This window comes from Doryrhamphus excisus, chromosome 1, assembly GCF_030265055.1.
Source record: "Doryrhamphus excisus isolate RoL2022-K1 chromosome 1, RoL_Dexc_1.0, whole genome shotgun sequence".
Classification (NCBI taxonomy): Eukaryota; Metazoa; Chordata; class Actinopteri; order Syngnathiformes; family Syngnathidae; genus Doryrhamphus; species Doryrhamphus excisus.
The window spans coordinates 11,473,998-11,489,593 of NC_080466.1; the positions used below are offsets into that span (position 1 = coordinate 11,473,998).

At 39.5% G+C, this 15,596-nt stretch overlaps 1 protein-coding gene across 1 annotated transcript in view; it reads right to left on the reverse strand.

The window, feature by feature from the left end:
• Window positions 1–2,286: 2,286 nt before the first annotated feature.
• The window catches only part of LOC131137935 (VPS10 domain-containing receptor SorCS3-like), a 170,606-nt gene continuing 157,296 nt past the window's right edge, over window positions 2,287–15,596 (reverse strand). The window contains exons 22-27 of the mRNA XM_058086792.1: window positions 15,147–15,259; window positions 11,660–11,791; window positions 11,463–11,562; window positions 7,339–7,444; window positions 6,725–6,885; window positions 2,287–6,562 (exon numbers count right to left, since the gene is read on the reverse strand). Coding sequence (XP_057942775.1) covers window positions 6,504–6,562; window positions 6,725–6,885; window positions 7,339–7,444; window positions 11,463–11,562; window positions 11,660–11,791; window positions 15,147–15,259 — 671 coding nt within the window. The 3' untranslated portion in view covers window positions 2,287–6,503. The remainder of the gene's footprint in view (window positions 6,563–6,724; window positions 6,886–7,338; window positions 7,445–11,462; window positions 11,563–11,659; window positions 11,792–15,146; window positions 15,260–15,596) is intronic.

The window sequence follows — 15,596 nt, forward strand, 5'->3', positions numbered from 1 at the left end:
CAACTATATACACAAAGAGAAACATGACAGTGTGTAGGTGGGGCATACACCTGATCAGTGAGGGAGGATTGGCAGCTCCCTCACAAGGCCATATTCAACCACATAACAGCAAGTTTTATTAATGATTATATTTGTGAAAAATGGGATTGAGTGAAGTGGTGCCATTGGCTTTGGTAGGTAATTTATGTTTTTTTGTTGTTTCATTTGTTTATTTATAATTGCTGCGAAAAAAAGTACCTCATACTTACTTCATTATCTCCTCCTCACCCTTGAGCATGTCAGGTTTTTTGTCACTGAATTCACTACAGACCTTTCCACAGTGCATATTGATTAGTTTATATACACCAGTTTTAAAACTCCATGAGGATTCCTTGTTTGACGCCTGATTGATTGACGTAGCTGTCACAGTCTACATACAGTCTTCTGTGAGTTGATGACAAGTGATAATTTGGTTGGCAGTGACGAGTGAAGAGATGTTATTAAAATTAACTACATACTGTATGTACACAAACAACTATGCATGTATTAAAATACAGTATGTGTGTGGAGAGTCTGATATGGCTTGAGGAAAAATACCTTTTTAGAATTATATTAAATGTGAGATGGATGGTATGAGTACAGCAGTGGTCACCAACGCACTAGTTGATATTTGGGACGAGAATATTAGGAAAAAAATATATTTATTCAGAGTAGCCATTGGTTGGCAACTAGTCCAGGGTGTACCCCAGCTGGAATAGACTCCAGAATACCCCAGTGACCCTATAGATGATGAGCAGCATAGACAACGCATGTAATGGAAAAGTATTCTGGGATCTTGGACTCCAGATTTTTTACAGGACCCTTTATGAGATATTTAATTTGGCTCATAAGGTGAAAGGAAATGGGGACAAAATGAATTCAGGCAAAAGTATAACGCAACTGCTCATGGACATCCCTGGTGAATAGAGACATGCCATCTTTGCCATCTTGCATTGCTAAGTCGAATAATTGGATTTTATGTCCAACTTTCATCTGCCACAGCCAGCAAAAAGGAAAAAAGAGAATAAAATCTGTGGGAGCCATTATGAAGTCTTGTTTTTTTTTTTCCTTCTCGTGTGGATGAAATTCCTTACGGGTGGGTAGACGCAGGGAGAGTGGGGAGCTAGGGGAAATGGGAATAAAAGTATTCTCTTTCAAGAGAAAAGTCTTTCATCGAGCACACCAGATAACTCAGTTGCAATATTATTTTTTCTTGGCTGAAAGGACACTTGCATGAACACTACCTGTCAAGGAGCCATATTCCCCCTAGGTTGTGTAATACAGAATGTGTGTATACGTGGCTGCTGAAAGGGACCGTGTCCTGATATTGATAATTAAAGGCCACCTCAATACTCTCTGTAATTGCTCCACTGCTCCAACTGCCGTCATGAATAAAAGGTGCATGAGCTATTACACAAGGTTAAAGCCATCACATGACTAGGACACATGGTGTTCACGTTTAACTACACCTGACCTTCTAAAGTGCGCTGAATAGTACATGCAATTCCTGAAAGTCACTTTGCAACTACAGTAAATCCATGCTTTTTGCTTAATTATTAATTATTAAGTAATTATTCTTAGAATTATTTCCTTACTGACTAAATAATTAATATAATTTGGGGAATACAGTGAACAGTAAAGGAGTGGTTAGCCACTTGACTTCACAGTCAGGCAATCGAGGGATTATATTGCCATTTGGACATGCAGTATGTCTGTGGAGTTTGTCAAGTCAGAAAAAAGGTCAGTTAGGATAATCCAGATACAGAACATACCAAGTCTTTATTTTTAATATCAATGATACTGTTCGATACTTTGTCCTTTCCATTGTGATCCTTTATCACCATCATTTGCGGATGTAGTCCCGTTTGGTTCTGTTATTCTGTTGTTGTCATTGCAATTGTTGTTGTTGATGTTCTCTCTCTCTGTATTGTCCCCGTCTTGTCCCAGCCCCCGCCCCTTGTTTTTTTCTTCTTCTTCTTTTCTATCCTGCTCCAATCTGGAAGCTCCAAATTTGCATAACAAAACCATAAAATAAATGATGTTGGTAACTTAACAATAGACTTAAAATACCGTAGATTGATCAGTATATTATTCATTCATTTTCTGCCGGTTATCCTCACGATGGTCGCGAGCATGCTGAAGCCTATCCCAGCTGTCTTTGAGAGGCGGGGTACACCCTGGACCAGTCGCCAGCCAATCACTGTGATCAGTATATTAGTTTTTTCAAAATTGTTCTAAAAAAATCACCATAACAGCTAATGTGATGATATACAAAAATACATTTATTTGAAACAATTTAAAAATGACATGTCTTTATCATAGAAATATCAACCTCAAGAGAAAATACAATAATACAGATGGTGCATGCACTGAAAAATATTTGGGCACTGAAGAACATTACATTGCTTTTGCCTTCTGCTTATAACAACAAGGGTTGTAGCTGGTAACCGTAGCCGTAGATCTATCACAGTAAACCCAAATGTGTTTGTTTCCACCCAAGTGTAGTGGCATCTATTAATAGTATCTGGTATTATCTATCCAATTTTGAAAGTTCAGAGTCTGATGCCACCTGAGATAATTCATGAATGACAGCCCAGCTGATAAACACTACCTTATACTGACACATGATACATCTAAAAAATGTTTACTTTTTCATATTTGACAAGAATAATAGTCGTTGCATTCCTAGTACTTGATGAATTGGAAGCCATACTGAACAAATACTTAACAAGCAAAAAATAATTAAACCATGGCTTTGACAAGAAGGAATGAATATGGAGATGTTTAAACATATTGCCCCATGTACTAATGATCACAGGTTGACGGCGGAGCAAAGTGGACATCAAATTTGTTCATTGTCTTATTTAAAATGTCATTAATACACACTAATGTACTTTTACACAGGGGGATTCCAGATATGCAGTTATCAGAGTCCACACAGCAAATGTTTAGTTAGGATGATTTGCAGTTTGTATGACGTATTTCATTAATAAATTCAATAACTCATCCCATGTTGTTGGTTTAATCAGTCATTCATTAATTTCTAATATACAACAGCAAACATATTTGTCATGTTTTGATTCGCTCATCTCTCTGCTGCATGAAGTCAGAAATGTTGATACCTTGATCTAATGCTCTTGTGCAGGTTCTGAGACGCTTCCTGTTATTGTGGTAACAAAGCCTGATTAAAAAAAATCTCAACCATGTAGAAAGAAGTGTTTTCCCATTTTTTTTCCATCCTTAGAATTAATATTTAATAGACAATGCAGAATATATAAGAAAAGGTAGATAACTGTCATTGTTACTTGAAGGAATAAAGAATATAATGAATGAATCCAAAGTGTTATTTTCAGACTGGAGTATAAGTCACATCAGTCAAAAAATGCATCATAAACATGAAGTCATAATGGACTATAAATGGTATTTATGATCTAGCTGGCGATCAATGTAACACTCATAACAACATTAAAGAAGATGAAGCCAGAGAGAGGGGCACAATCTAAAGCTTTAACAAATGTCAGAATGTTGTGAAAGAACACCTTTTAATACGTGACATGATGCCTGGACGCATCCCGGTGTGTAGAAACATATCAAACAGCTTATTAATGCCAAATCATCATTCATAAAGTCGACCGAAAAGTCTGTATTTGGTTAGTCAGTGGCTGATGCATCAGCTACAATCCCCAAGATAGACATAATTAGTGTCCTCCAATGTCAGCGGAGGGAATATGAGCTGGGATTAGGCTGTCTACAAGCAAGTTAGTTTTACCCTACTGCTGACGTGTTGTTGCGATTTAAAATCTGCTGCGTCTGGTTTATGAAGTCCTTGTCAAAAGTTTTAATCCAATCCGGATAATTTTGTGAGTGTAGGACCACAGACAACAACAACACTGTTGTCTAAAATACACTATTGAATGAATACATGATGAGTTTATAATGAGTATCTGGCTCAACCCTACTGAAAAGTGTGACTTATACTCCAGAAAATACTGTAACTATTTGGATATTATATATTTGAATTGTTTCAAGTACGGGGCAGTTTGCTTTAACCTGTGCATTGTGAACATAAACTGATACTGTGTTGAGTCATAGTGGAAGTACACTGGACAAATTACTTTGTTAATCCACTGCAGATTTTGTTTACTCCCTTACAAAAAAACATGAAGTCCATCTTTTTCGGTATCTTTATTTGCACAGAGACAGAATGGCCATGAAAATATGGTGTGCTATTTATTAGAAAATAAAATTTCATTCTGTATTCATGTCACCATGGTGCACACCGACACCCAAAAAGAACTGGGTTTTCTTTCAAATGCAAAATACAACGTAAAAGCAAAAATAACGGAACATATTTTCTCTTAGTTCATGTTTTTGGCTCAGTTTAAAAAGTCTCCTCTGCTTTGTTGAAGATGAACATGCAAAAACAACCTCAAGCAAATACTTATCTCTTTTGGAATATGAAAATGTCGGTTTTGTAAAATGCGTCATATGTAAGTTTAAAAGTTGACAAGATTTCTTGTGCAGAAAAAAAAGCATATAAATAATAATTCTTGTGCAGAAAAAAAGTATATAAATAATAATAAATTAATTAATCACACGATAAATAAAAATGAACTCGCTAAATTTGCCAGTCTTTTCCTCATCTTTTCATCATCCAAAAAGGCAGGAAGAGGATTCACTCTGTGCATTGGTTCAGCACCTAAACGCTTCATAAAACAACGACAAACAGAGTGAAACCTCTTGTCAGTCATACAGTGGCTTTGACTGTGGAAGAAGTTGGGGCCACTCGCACACAAACACAGCAAAAGAGTGAATCGTTATGAGGTGTAATACAAGGTAAGGTAATAGATGTTAGGAGGGAAAAAGATGCTTACAAAACCAAATGCCACAGATTTTGTCCCGGCAATACTCACTGAGACGTTTAGTCGGCAAAGTCATCAAAAAACGGAATAGCACAACATTCTGTGCGTTCACAGAAAATCATCGCAAAAAAATGCTGCACTTTGAGAGTGCTGCAAACTGTAGTACAAATTGCCTATGAGAAAATACACAGATGCAAATTCCACAACTTTACATAGTGGAACATGACAAGAAAATAAAGCATTACATAGGGGTGCTCGGCTCGATCCATCAGTCTTGACTGATATCAGTGAAAAAGCACAGTATACATAGATATCATCCAATATTTGCTTTAAAACGCCAATCAGCTCCGCTCCCACTGCAGCATCCGAAACAACCATATCTAACATGTGTGGGACTTCCTGTCTTTGTGACAGTGATATAAGTTTGGCACCCTGCAAAATGCGCCTCAAAAAATGTCTCACTGAGGTGGCGCTTTAGATTGGTGCGGCATTTGGGGCAAGCACTTGGGAGGGTGTGTTGGGTTTGAAGCTCGCCATGTGATCATCCGTCAGACAGTGGCTATAAAGCCCCGGTCCCAACCTGCTGTAAGTGTGGGCAAAATTTGAGGACGGGTACCACCTCGGTACGGATATGGCAGCATGCAGACACTATGTAGCACTTTTAGTGCAGGAGGAACTTTTGTTGTGTGCGAGGCTGCTTCGGGCTACGGATGACATGTGACACGTGTACCCTCTGCAACCACTTCTGACCTTGTGGTAGGTGCACGTCTCGGCATGTCCACTGTACGGCTGCCCAATGAGTGTGCACTGCATTATTTTTATTATTATATATAATAAAACTGTTGATAATAATATTGTTTAGGGTCAATTTGTGTCACAATAAACATTTCAAAAGGCACCTGCATTGTTTTGTGGCTAAGTCAAATTCATTCAGTTAATTAAAAGTCATATTTTTTCATCGTCCTTTTCTGAAGGTTAATGTTAAAATCTCATCTCGTCTCATGACATCCCCGGTAATATGCTAAGAAAATGTCTATTCATAGAAACATATGCATTTCTAAAAGATGCATGTCAACCCACTGTGGATGAAGAGTCTTGGAATGGGTCAGTGTGGCTTTTGGAATTACTATGAAAATAACTATTTACAACAGTTCCTTATCTACAACACAGAAACTGAATCCTCAGTTGGAACATGCACCAGTCAATGATCCTATGACAACAATTCTGATTTCTTAAGGGTTTTGTTTTGACACATCAGACCACTGATATGTCTTTTTTATATTATAGAAGAGTATGAGCTTTTAGAACGCTACAGTATATACAGGACAAGTGCTAGCGCTGTATATTTTAGCAATATTCCCCGTTTAAAAAACAGAAATGATTTCTAAATCAAAGTGTTTTCCGACCTGACAACTTTTATGTAGCTGATACACCCACAAAACCGACTTTTGTATGTATTTACAATAATCTCATGGAATACATTGGTTTGCTGGATGGATGTTATGGAACAAAACATCCATGCCAGGCTGTAAAAATGAGGTCCCTTAGAAAACTATTAACAGCAGTTGTGTTGAGAATGACACAACTGAAGGAGAGACCCCTGACAAGAAAATGCTGAACGCTTTAGACACTCGTACAGTTCGGAATCTCCCTTGTGCTCTCGCCGGCATGTGCGGCTCCCCCTGAGTAGATGAATACAAAGAAGTAGTTAGTCTATCATTCCAATTAATTCGTAAATATTAAGAGTATTTAAAATTTCAACCAGGAAGTCACATACGCTTGTTCGTGGGTCATTCAAATTGTTATCAGTAAGCTGTTTGACAGTTTCGGTGGAGTATACTTACTTTTGACTCTTGCATCCAGCTCTTTCTCCATGAGTTCTTTCGATGAGGAGAACTCAGCCAGTGTTATTTTCGGTGTGCCGTCACCTTGTCCCACTGAGCTAATCATCTCCTGCTCTTTCTCTTGGTTCACCTCTGCATATATGTTTATCCAAGGTATTTTTCTGGTGAGTTTGCAAAAGAAACAAGTTCACAAAATTGTGCATATTTTCCTAGTCCAGTTGTCAGACCAATCAGGGGTTTTCAAAGTCTGTGGTTCACCTCCCCTTGGGGGCGCCAAAGTACTTCAGGGAAGGTACCGTAGGAGCTGTGGGGGAGCGACTGAAAAACTTTGATGAAGAGTATAATATGACATGAATCAAAACTGTAAGTCTTCAGGTTAATGACTCCAAGTCTCATAGCTGTAATTTTATGGATATACCGTCTGCAAGAAAACAATGTTCACCTTGAAAGTTGTTGAAATTGTGACAACTTGGAGGGAGACCTATGATGTTAGACGTTGAAAACCCCTGGTCTAGACTGAGCTTACATGGTGTGACCGATAGATGAAAACGTTTTGTAAATTTACAAAAGATTTACGTTTTGTTGATTTGGAAATAATCAGAAATGATGAGTACCTCTTGAATTTGTAGATCAGAAACACTGCCAGGCCAAGAAACACCACGGATAAGAGCATCAGCATAGCCGAGCTACTGTGTCGCGGGTTCGAGTCCACCAAAGGGGCTATGGGAAGAAGAAGTCATTTTACCATTTAGTAATTGTATTTCAGCAGAAATATTGGTTCTACATCTGGTACTTTTCACCTCTAAAAGATGTTTTAGCACAGTTTTTAAAAAATCCCCAGCATGTTATGGCAAATCATCTCCTGCTAACCATGGCTATCCCCAACATTCCAATGTCAAAGTACCGTATTTTCTGGACTATAAGTCGCTCCGGAGTATAAGTCGCACAAGGCCAAAAATGCATAATTAGGTGGAAAAAAACATACATAAATCGCACTGGAGTATAAGTTGCCTTTTTTGCGGGGAATTTATTTTGCAAACTACTTGACCAAAACAGACATTACGTCATCTTGGGAGGCAAGTTAAAAAAATATAAAATAATAGCGAACAGGCTGAATAGATGTAAGATATGCTAACACAATGGTTATTCAGCTACACAAAAAATAAACAGAAAAGGTGTACAGTCTTTATGTAACATAAAAATTGTTTTCATTTATAAGTCGCTCTGGAGTATAAGTTGCAGGAACAGCCAACGTATGAAAAAAAGTGCGAGTTATAGTCTGAAAAATATGGTATTCGGTCATACTTGCCTATCATGGGCAGACTTCATTTTTCATTCAAAAAATTGTCAGTAGTCCAAAATAACAATGATAATTTAGAATGTATATGAATTGCAAAAACAATAAATGTGAGTAAACAATGTATTGCAAACAACCATTAAAGTGAAATAGGCTATTCATCAGCTGATCAAAAGACCACAAACCCTTTTAAACCCAAAATTCATTTTCTGTCAGGTGCTCACACTGTCATGATCTCTTGATGGCAAAGGCAAGAAAACTTTCTCTCCGAACAGTCGGATTGTTGGACTCTCTCAGATTTGATGTGGTGAAAGAGTAATTTTGGACTTAGTAAACGCTACTGAGGGTAATGCAAGAGAGCTGGAGAGCCAAAAGATGTCACTGGCCCTGGAGCCGATTGGCTTTCTGTCATTGTCCTCGGTCCAATTGAAGGTTGTTACTGGTGCCGAGTGCAGTCCAATAACCATCAGACATCTGTGAGAGAAGAGTTTTTCGGGGGGAAAAAAAAAAACGTCTTCAAAGGCCTCGTCTACTTCAACGCCATAAAATTGGCCATTTGGAATTTGCACAAGAGCCCCAAACATAGCAGATTGAAAAGTGTTAGAAAGTTTTATTTATAAAAAATGTAATCCTGACAGTACTAATGGCTTCAAACGTTACTGGCATGATAAGATCCTTCCTGAGATGTTTCCCACATGGCACAGAGAATGGATTGCCATCGTAATCTTTTCTTTTCCTTCAATGGAACAGTGACTCTTCAGGTTGTGCAGGGGTGTCATATGGCAGATGGCTACATGAAGGGGGCATCGCTCATGACTGAAGGCCATCATTTGTGTGATTATGACTGACTTTTTCAACAGGATGACAATGCACACCTGATAAAGGACTTGCTCTAGAGGAACTACCTCACCCTTATGGACCATCCTTATGGACCATCCTTGCCTGGATGGCAAGAGATGTCTACAAGAATGGACATCAGTTCCAGACGATGGATGCCCTCTGTGAAGCCATCTTTTTTTTTTTTTTTGCATTTTGAAGCTCTACTTAGAACCTCAGTAAGATCCAAAAGTGAAAAATGTCAATTCTTAATATGGAGCGTACAAATGAGCACAAATTATGGAATTAGTAACTAATGTCAGTATATATTACTCGCAATTATTGCACAGCAGTAATCCCGAGTATAAAACAGACCAAGGGAACAGCCTTGTGTGGGTGTCTGAGTGAGGATGGGGCACCTTGCAGGGGTTATTTTGAGTTTAGCGGCTCTATGACTTGTGGAAAGAGACTGTTTTTATACATGGAGGTTCTGCTCCAAAGGCTGCATGACCTCTTTTCAGAGTGAAGCGGCGAGAACAATGTATGATGGGGTTGGGAGGTGTCTACTGATGTTGTGAGCCTTGGTTAAGCAGTGTTTTTTTGCTGTTTCCTGGATGGGAGTAAGTGAAGTCCCGATGATTCTCTTTGCCAGTCTCTGCAGGGATTTGCAGTCAGAGACAGTGCAGGCTCCTGACCACACAGAGATGCAGTTTGTTAGTATACACTGGTGCCTCTGTTGAAGGTGGTGAGGATCGGGTGGGGGTTGGGGTGGCGCATGCTCTCCTCATCTGGCACAGAAAATGCATGTGCTGCTGAGCTTTCTTTGTGATGGGACCAGGTCAGGGTGTCTGTTTTTCTGCAACCCTTATCCTGCCCACTATCATTGTATTGTCTGCAAACTTCACTATGTGGTTTGTAGTGGACCTAACACAGCAGTCATGATATTGGAGATGTTGTTGCCCACCTGTACAGACTGAATTAATGACCCAGTTTGTTGTGTGATGATGGTATTGAATGCTGATGCTACAAACAGCATCCCAATGTGCATGTTGTCCTTATATATATTGTCTATATATATACAGTATATATATATATATATATATATATATATATATATATATATATATATATATATATATATATATATATATATATATATATATATATATATATATATATATGGTAATGGTAATGGTTTTATTTCATTTGAACATGCCAAAAGGAGTAGGAAGAAGCAAAGCTTATTAAATCCTACCCCTCCATCTGGTACTTTTACAATCAGTAACTGTTACATTTGTTCACTTCCTGCTTTCCATAATACAGTTTAAGGTTTGTGTTTTTTTAAATGATGCACCTTGTACCGAAGTACGAGGTGATATGACCATACAATGACATAATGGGTACCACAGTAACTGCCAATATAGTGATATATATAGCACATCATGACTGGTTCAAGACTCTTCATCCTTGTATTTAGCAAACATCAACTGCTTGTATTGTTTCTTGAATTCGCTCATCGTTGTGCATTATTTGGGGTCCTTTCTCAATCCATTCCACGCTCATATCATATCACGCTCCGGTGGAGTGCAGAGGAGATGGTGCCATTTGTAGAGCGTGATTGTAAGTCAAACTGTGAGTTTTTTAGGTACCTGTACGATTGTGGCCTGTTCTAGTGATGTGTTGAACATGTATGTGAAACCCCCAGACAGCTGGCCAACACATTCCTTGAGCACCCTGCCTGTTGTGTTGTCGGGGCCCACTGTCCTACTGTAATCCTACTGTTGTCGCAGCCCGTTGCTTCCATGGTTTTCACTCTCTGTGCCAGGCACAGTGTCTGCTCATCATTGTGGGGCGTGGACTTCCTTGCAGGAGTGCCTTGAACCTCCAAAAGTTACTGAGGTCGTAGAGTCATTATTGTTCTTGCATGGGGAAGGAGTGGCATTGTAATCTATGACTTGAATACCCTGCCACATTTGTTACTTTGTGATTTTGGCCATGGATAGTAGATAGAACACCATAGGTAACACCCATCGCCTCATCACAACATTTGTAGCTCCTGGACAGTCCACATCACTCATGTTGAAAAGGCAGTTAGACTGTCTGAGTAACGGTAAAACAGAAAAAAATGCCATACTAACATGAAAACCTCCAATAGGTATCCAATATCCAATAAAAATAGGTATCCTGGCTGTCAGAAATTTTGTCCGAAACTGCTAGCCAGGTCTGATGTCGAGATACATCTGTAAACCAGCTGAAAAACTAATAAAAGTCCAAAAAACTTTCAGATGGAATTGTTAAACGGTGCACTGGGACTTAGCCTTAAGATTATAAAATGGTAATTAGTGCCTGAACTAAAATTCTCATCACCATGCCAGCTGACTAAGACTGTCAGCCAACACACCACTGACTGCCAGCTCCTCTCCCAACCCTGTGGGCTTCAGTTAGGGGCTTGTGTCTATGCCTGTTTGGCTCCTTCCCTGAACAAACAGCCCCCTTGAGCCGTACTGCTTTGCCCAAATGACTTGTGAAGGATAGAAACAAAAAGCTACATTAGCAATTAAATAATATTCTGGCCAATAAATTCATGGCCTGATTAAAAAATTCCAAAATGAAATTGTTTCTTACCCAAGGTTAGCTGAGTGTTGTATACAATCACCCTCACGCCAGGCTTCAGCTCAAACTCCACCAGATTTTGATTCAGTGCATTTACAATTATGGTCGATATCTGTTTGACAAATGCAGCATTGGGTTGTTTAGAAAAATAAAAAAATATATAGATTGTTCAAACAAATTCAGGTGTAAAATGCAGTAGCCAAACATACCCGTTCTAGCTCCTGTTCACTCTTTTTCTTGTCCTGTGATTGGTTCTTGTGTGGTAGCAGGAATAGTTCAGCAGCAGTTGGAACTCCAGGAAACACAGCTACCAAAAGTTGTTCTTCTGGGAACTCAACAACCTAAGGCACGGAAACAATAGCCAAATATCATCACAGTATAATCCAAATTCTTTACTGACTTCTTTGTCTGTCAGCTATTGCTATTTTGGCCTCATATAGGGTTGCCAACTGTTCTTGAAAGACTTAATTGTACCACATTTAGAAACTAAAGTGTGCGTCCCGCATGGATGAGACCGCAGGTACAAGTTGTCAAAATTAGTTTCCTCCATAGAGGGGCTGGGCTCTCCCCTAGAGACAGTGTGAGAAGCTCTGTCATCCGAGAGGAACTGCACCGCTGCACCTCTGCATTGACAGTCGCCAGATGAGGTGCCTTGGGCATCTGGTCAGTCTTCTGGATGCCTCCCAGTGGGGATGTTCGTCTGACCATCTCCCCGACCCAGGACACTTTGAGACAATGTCTGAGGATCTGCCGGCAGGAGCTGGACGAAGCAGCTGAAGAGAAGATGGAAGTCTGGGCTCTCTGATTATGCTGCTGCCGCCATAAACTCAGATATGTGGAAGATGGATGGACGTCCCGTATTACAGTGAGAATCAAACTTTCAGTACATTAATGAATAACAGGTCGCTGTATATGAACATTTTAGGCAAACTTATCTCCAGCACTTTTCTGCACTGCCACCAATGAGAAGATAAAGTAGTTATAAAGTAGCTATATCATCATGCAGTGTCTCATTGTGGCCAACCCTAATGGAAAATACCCAAAAGACAGTTATTATTTTTATTCTGTTAATTTGTTTATTTAGTATTCCGAAAAAGAATCGAGCATGCATCTAAGTAAATTTAGGTGCCAGTGAAAAAGTATTAAATAATATAAGCAATATGAAAAATAAATCACCATGCTGGTAGGGGTGAATTGGGCCTGCCGCTGGATTATGCTGGAGCCTATCCCAGGTGACTTTGAGCAAGAGGCGGGGTACACACTAGACAGGTGGCCAGCCAATCACAGGGCACATATAGACAAACAGCCATTCGCACATTTGGAGTGGCCAATTAACCTAGCATGTTTTTGGAATGGGGAAACCTGAATACTCAGAGAAAATCCACCCATGCACGGGGAGAACATGCAAACTCCACACAGAGATGCCCGAGCGGAGAATCGAACCCAGGCCTTCCTGACTGTGTGGCCGACATGCTAACCATTGCACCTGCCGATATGTTGTCGCTTATTTATTTGTCAGGTAATTGGTAACCTTGGTGTCATATTAATTTTCACAGTTGTCCAATGCATTATTTACTCTTATTGTTGTCTTTTTTGGAATGATTTAAAAGCTGAGCTCACAGTGATTAAAGAATGATGCTGAAGTGGTAATCAATCATCCCTTTAGCATGTGTGATGCCTTTTATGTTTTCTCTGTGACCTGGCCAGATAGTGAGGTGGGTATGTGGCATTGATGAAAGCAATGATAAAATCAAACAATGGACACATGATTGCAAATGTTCAAAATGGGGGAGGCAGAGTAGGAGATAAAGATAAAGCAAAGTGGACAACATAAGCAATAACTCCAACCCTTAACCTTAGCTCTGCAATATGTTTGCTACATTTGAGAACTGCTCATACACATTCAATTTTCAATTGTTTTCTATAACACCGGCCCAGATATTATGGGAATAACCTTGACAAAGTAGGTACATGTATAGGAAACAATGACACGTTAGTTTTCTCAGGTCATGGCCAATGACTGGGTGGGACAAACACTATCCTAACTAGGTAGGACAGCCGAATCGGAGGATTTGGTGTAGGCTACTAACCAACAGGCTAACTCTTCCTGTCAAGACTCAGCTGTTTACCTGCACCTCAAATTGAAGCAGCATTATACACATTCTTTGCAGAAAAGACAGTTGGTTTGAAAGGGAAGTGTCAAAAGTGAGTAACCATCTCTAAATAGCGGGGGAGGTCTATGACACCCCCCCCCCCATACAATGCTGTCCTTTCATCTTTTCTTAAAACTAAAAGAGTCCATCATTTAGCCTCTAGCATATAAACAAGACACATCCACTGTTGTAAATTCCCTCATTGTAACTGGATGTTTGGTGCAGGCACTGGTGGGGCAGCTAAGGGGTCCTCTGTAAGACCACAGCCTAGCAGTCAGAAGACCTGTTCCCCTTTCTATACATGCCTGTCTGCGTTCATGAGAAAGGTAAGCTGTTAGCGGCTGTTAGCGGCTGTTAGCGATCGTTCGCAGTTGTTATTGATATGCTAATTAGGCGGCAAATATCGCCCATTGTGCCGTGTGCCCACGTTTATTAACTCTTTCACATGCTAGCTAACCTGTTGCCACCCTTTCCATAACCAAATACAGTGTATGTGTTGCGTAGATTAGCCTGTGCTGTTTTAAGCTGGTGACCTGTATTTGTGCTGATTTATTTATTCATTTATTTCAGAAACCAGACTCATTACGGCATACCAGTTAACTGGTCAGTTGGAATAGGACTGTACTCAATAAAGTCCATACAGTTCTGCCGCAGTGTCCGGACTCACTTTCTAACCAGAGTTCTGGTGTGGATGAGGTGCTCTGGCGACACTACCTCTAATAAACATACAGTCCACTCTCCCCCACATCCACCTTGGTTTCAGGTGTGTCCCTGACCATTATTACATCTGAAAAAATAACACCACAAAAGAGTGAAACCATTCTTGTCTGGACATGCCTCCTCCTTTAAAGGATAACTACTAGTCATTGAGGATGAACTAATGAAACCTGCTCGGACGAGAGGAATGTCTTTTGAGACACCCTGAACCGTCCAGTTGCGAGTGATTCAATGCCCTTAGAATACAATGACGTTGATGAATAAGAATATTTACAGGAATGTTTGGCAATACCATGCAAATAACAATAAATGGTCAGCTTTCATCAAATGTTTAACAAAACATACACCTCCACAGCAAGCCAAAAACATTCTTTTACATCGCTTTGTATTCATAAAGGTTCCCACTGTATTTCTGAGCTGAATTGGCTGTGAAAAAGGTAGGGTGATCTACATTTCATTATGGAAAGCACACACACATATCATACAGCAAAAGGGCAATAGGTCTCTTCTAAGCCTCAATGCTCAGAAGTTAGGAGATCATTTTAGACAGAGTGTGACTTTTAAAATTAAGGAATCAGTGCTCATGAGGCCATTTCCTGAAGGAGAAGGGTAGAAGAGGCGTCTTCACACTTGTCGGATGATGAATCACACGGTGGCCTGAGGGTGTTCTCTTGCCGCACCAATGACTTCACAGTATTGGACAGCACAAGTAATGGGGATATCGGAAATAATTGCAAAAAAGCTAGACGAAAAGTCACATAGCCAAGAAAAAAGCAGACAGAAAGGAAAGCAGACAGAGCATCAGCAGGAAATGAAAATGACTCACTTGGAGAACAGCCTTCTTAATTACTCTCCCCGCATCCTGTCTCCACTCAGGTAAATCAGGGTTGAACTCGTCCAGATTTGGTGAGAATGATAATAGTAGAGATTTGAAGAATTCTGGTGAGATGATTCAGGAAATAAACATCTTAGAAGAGGTTTTTGTGAAATTATTTTTTTTTTTCCAGACAATACCTTTATATTTGTATGGAATTTTTCTGACATGTATGTTGAACTGAACAGTTTCATTACTTAATAATACAGTCAAGTAATTAATAATTACTTGACTGTATTTTATTAATTACATACAGAGAAACCTTGGTTATCATGTTTTGTTTTGGTTAGCGTACAATGGCACGTGTGGTGTCGTGTTAGTAATACACTGTGGGTCCATATATATTTCTGTATGTATAGCAGGATTACTACTGCAACAAAATATTATCAGTAGGGTAAAATG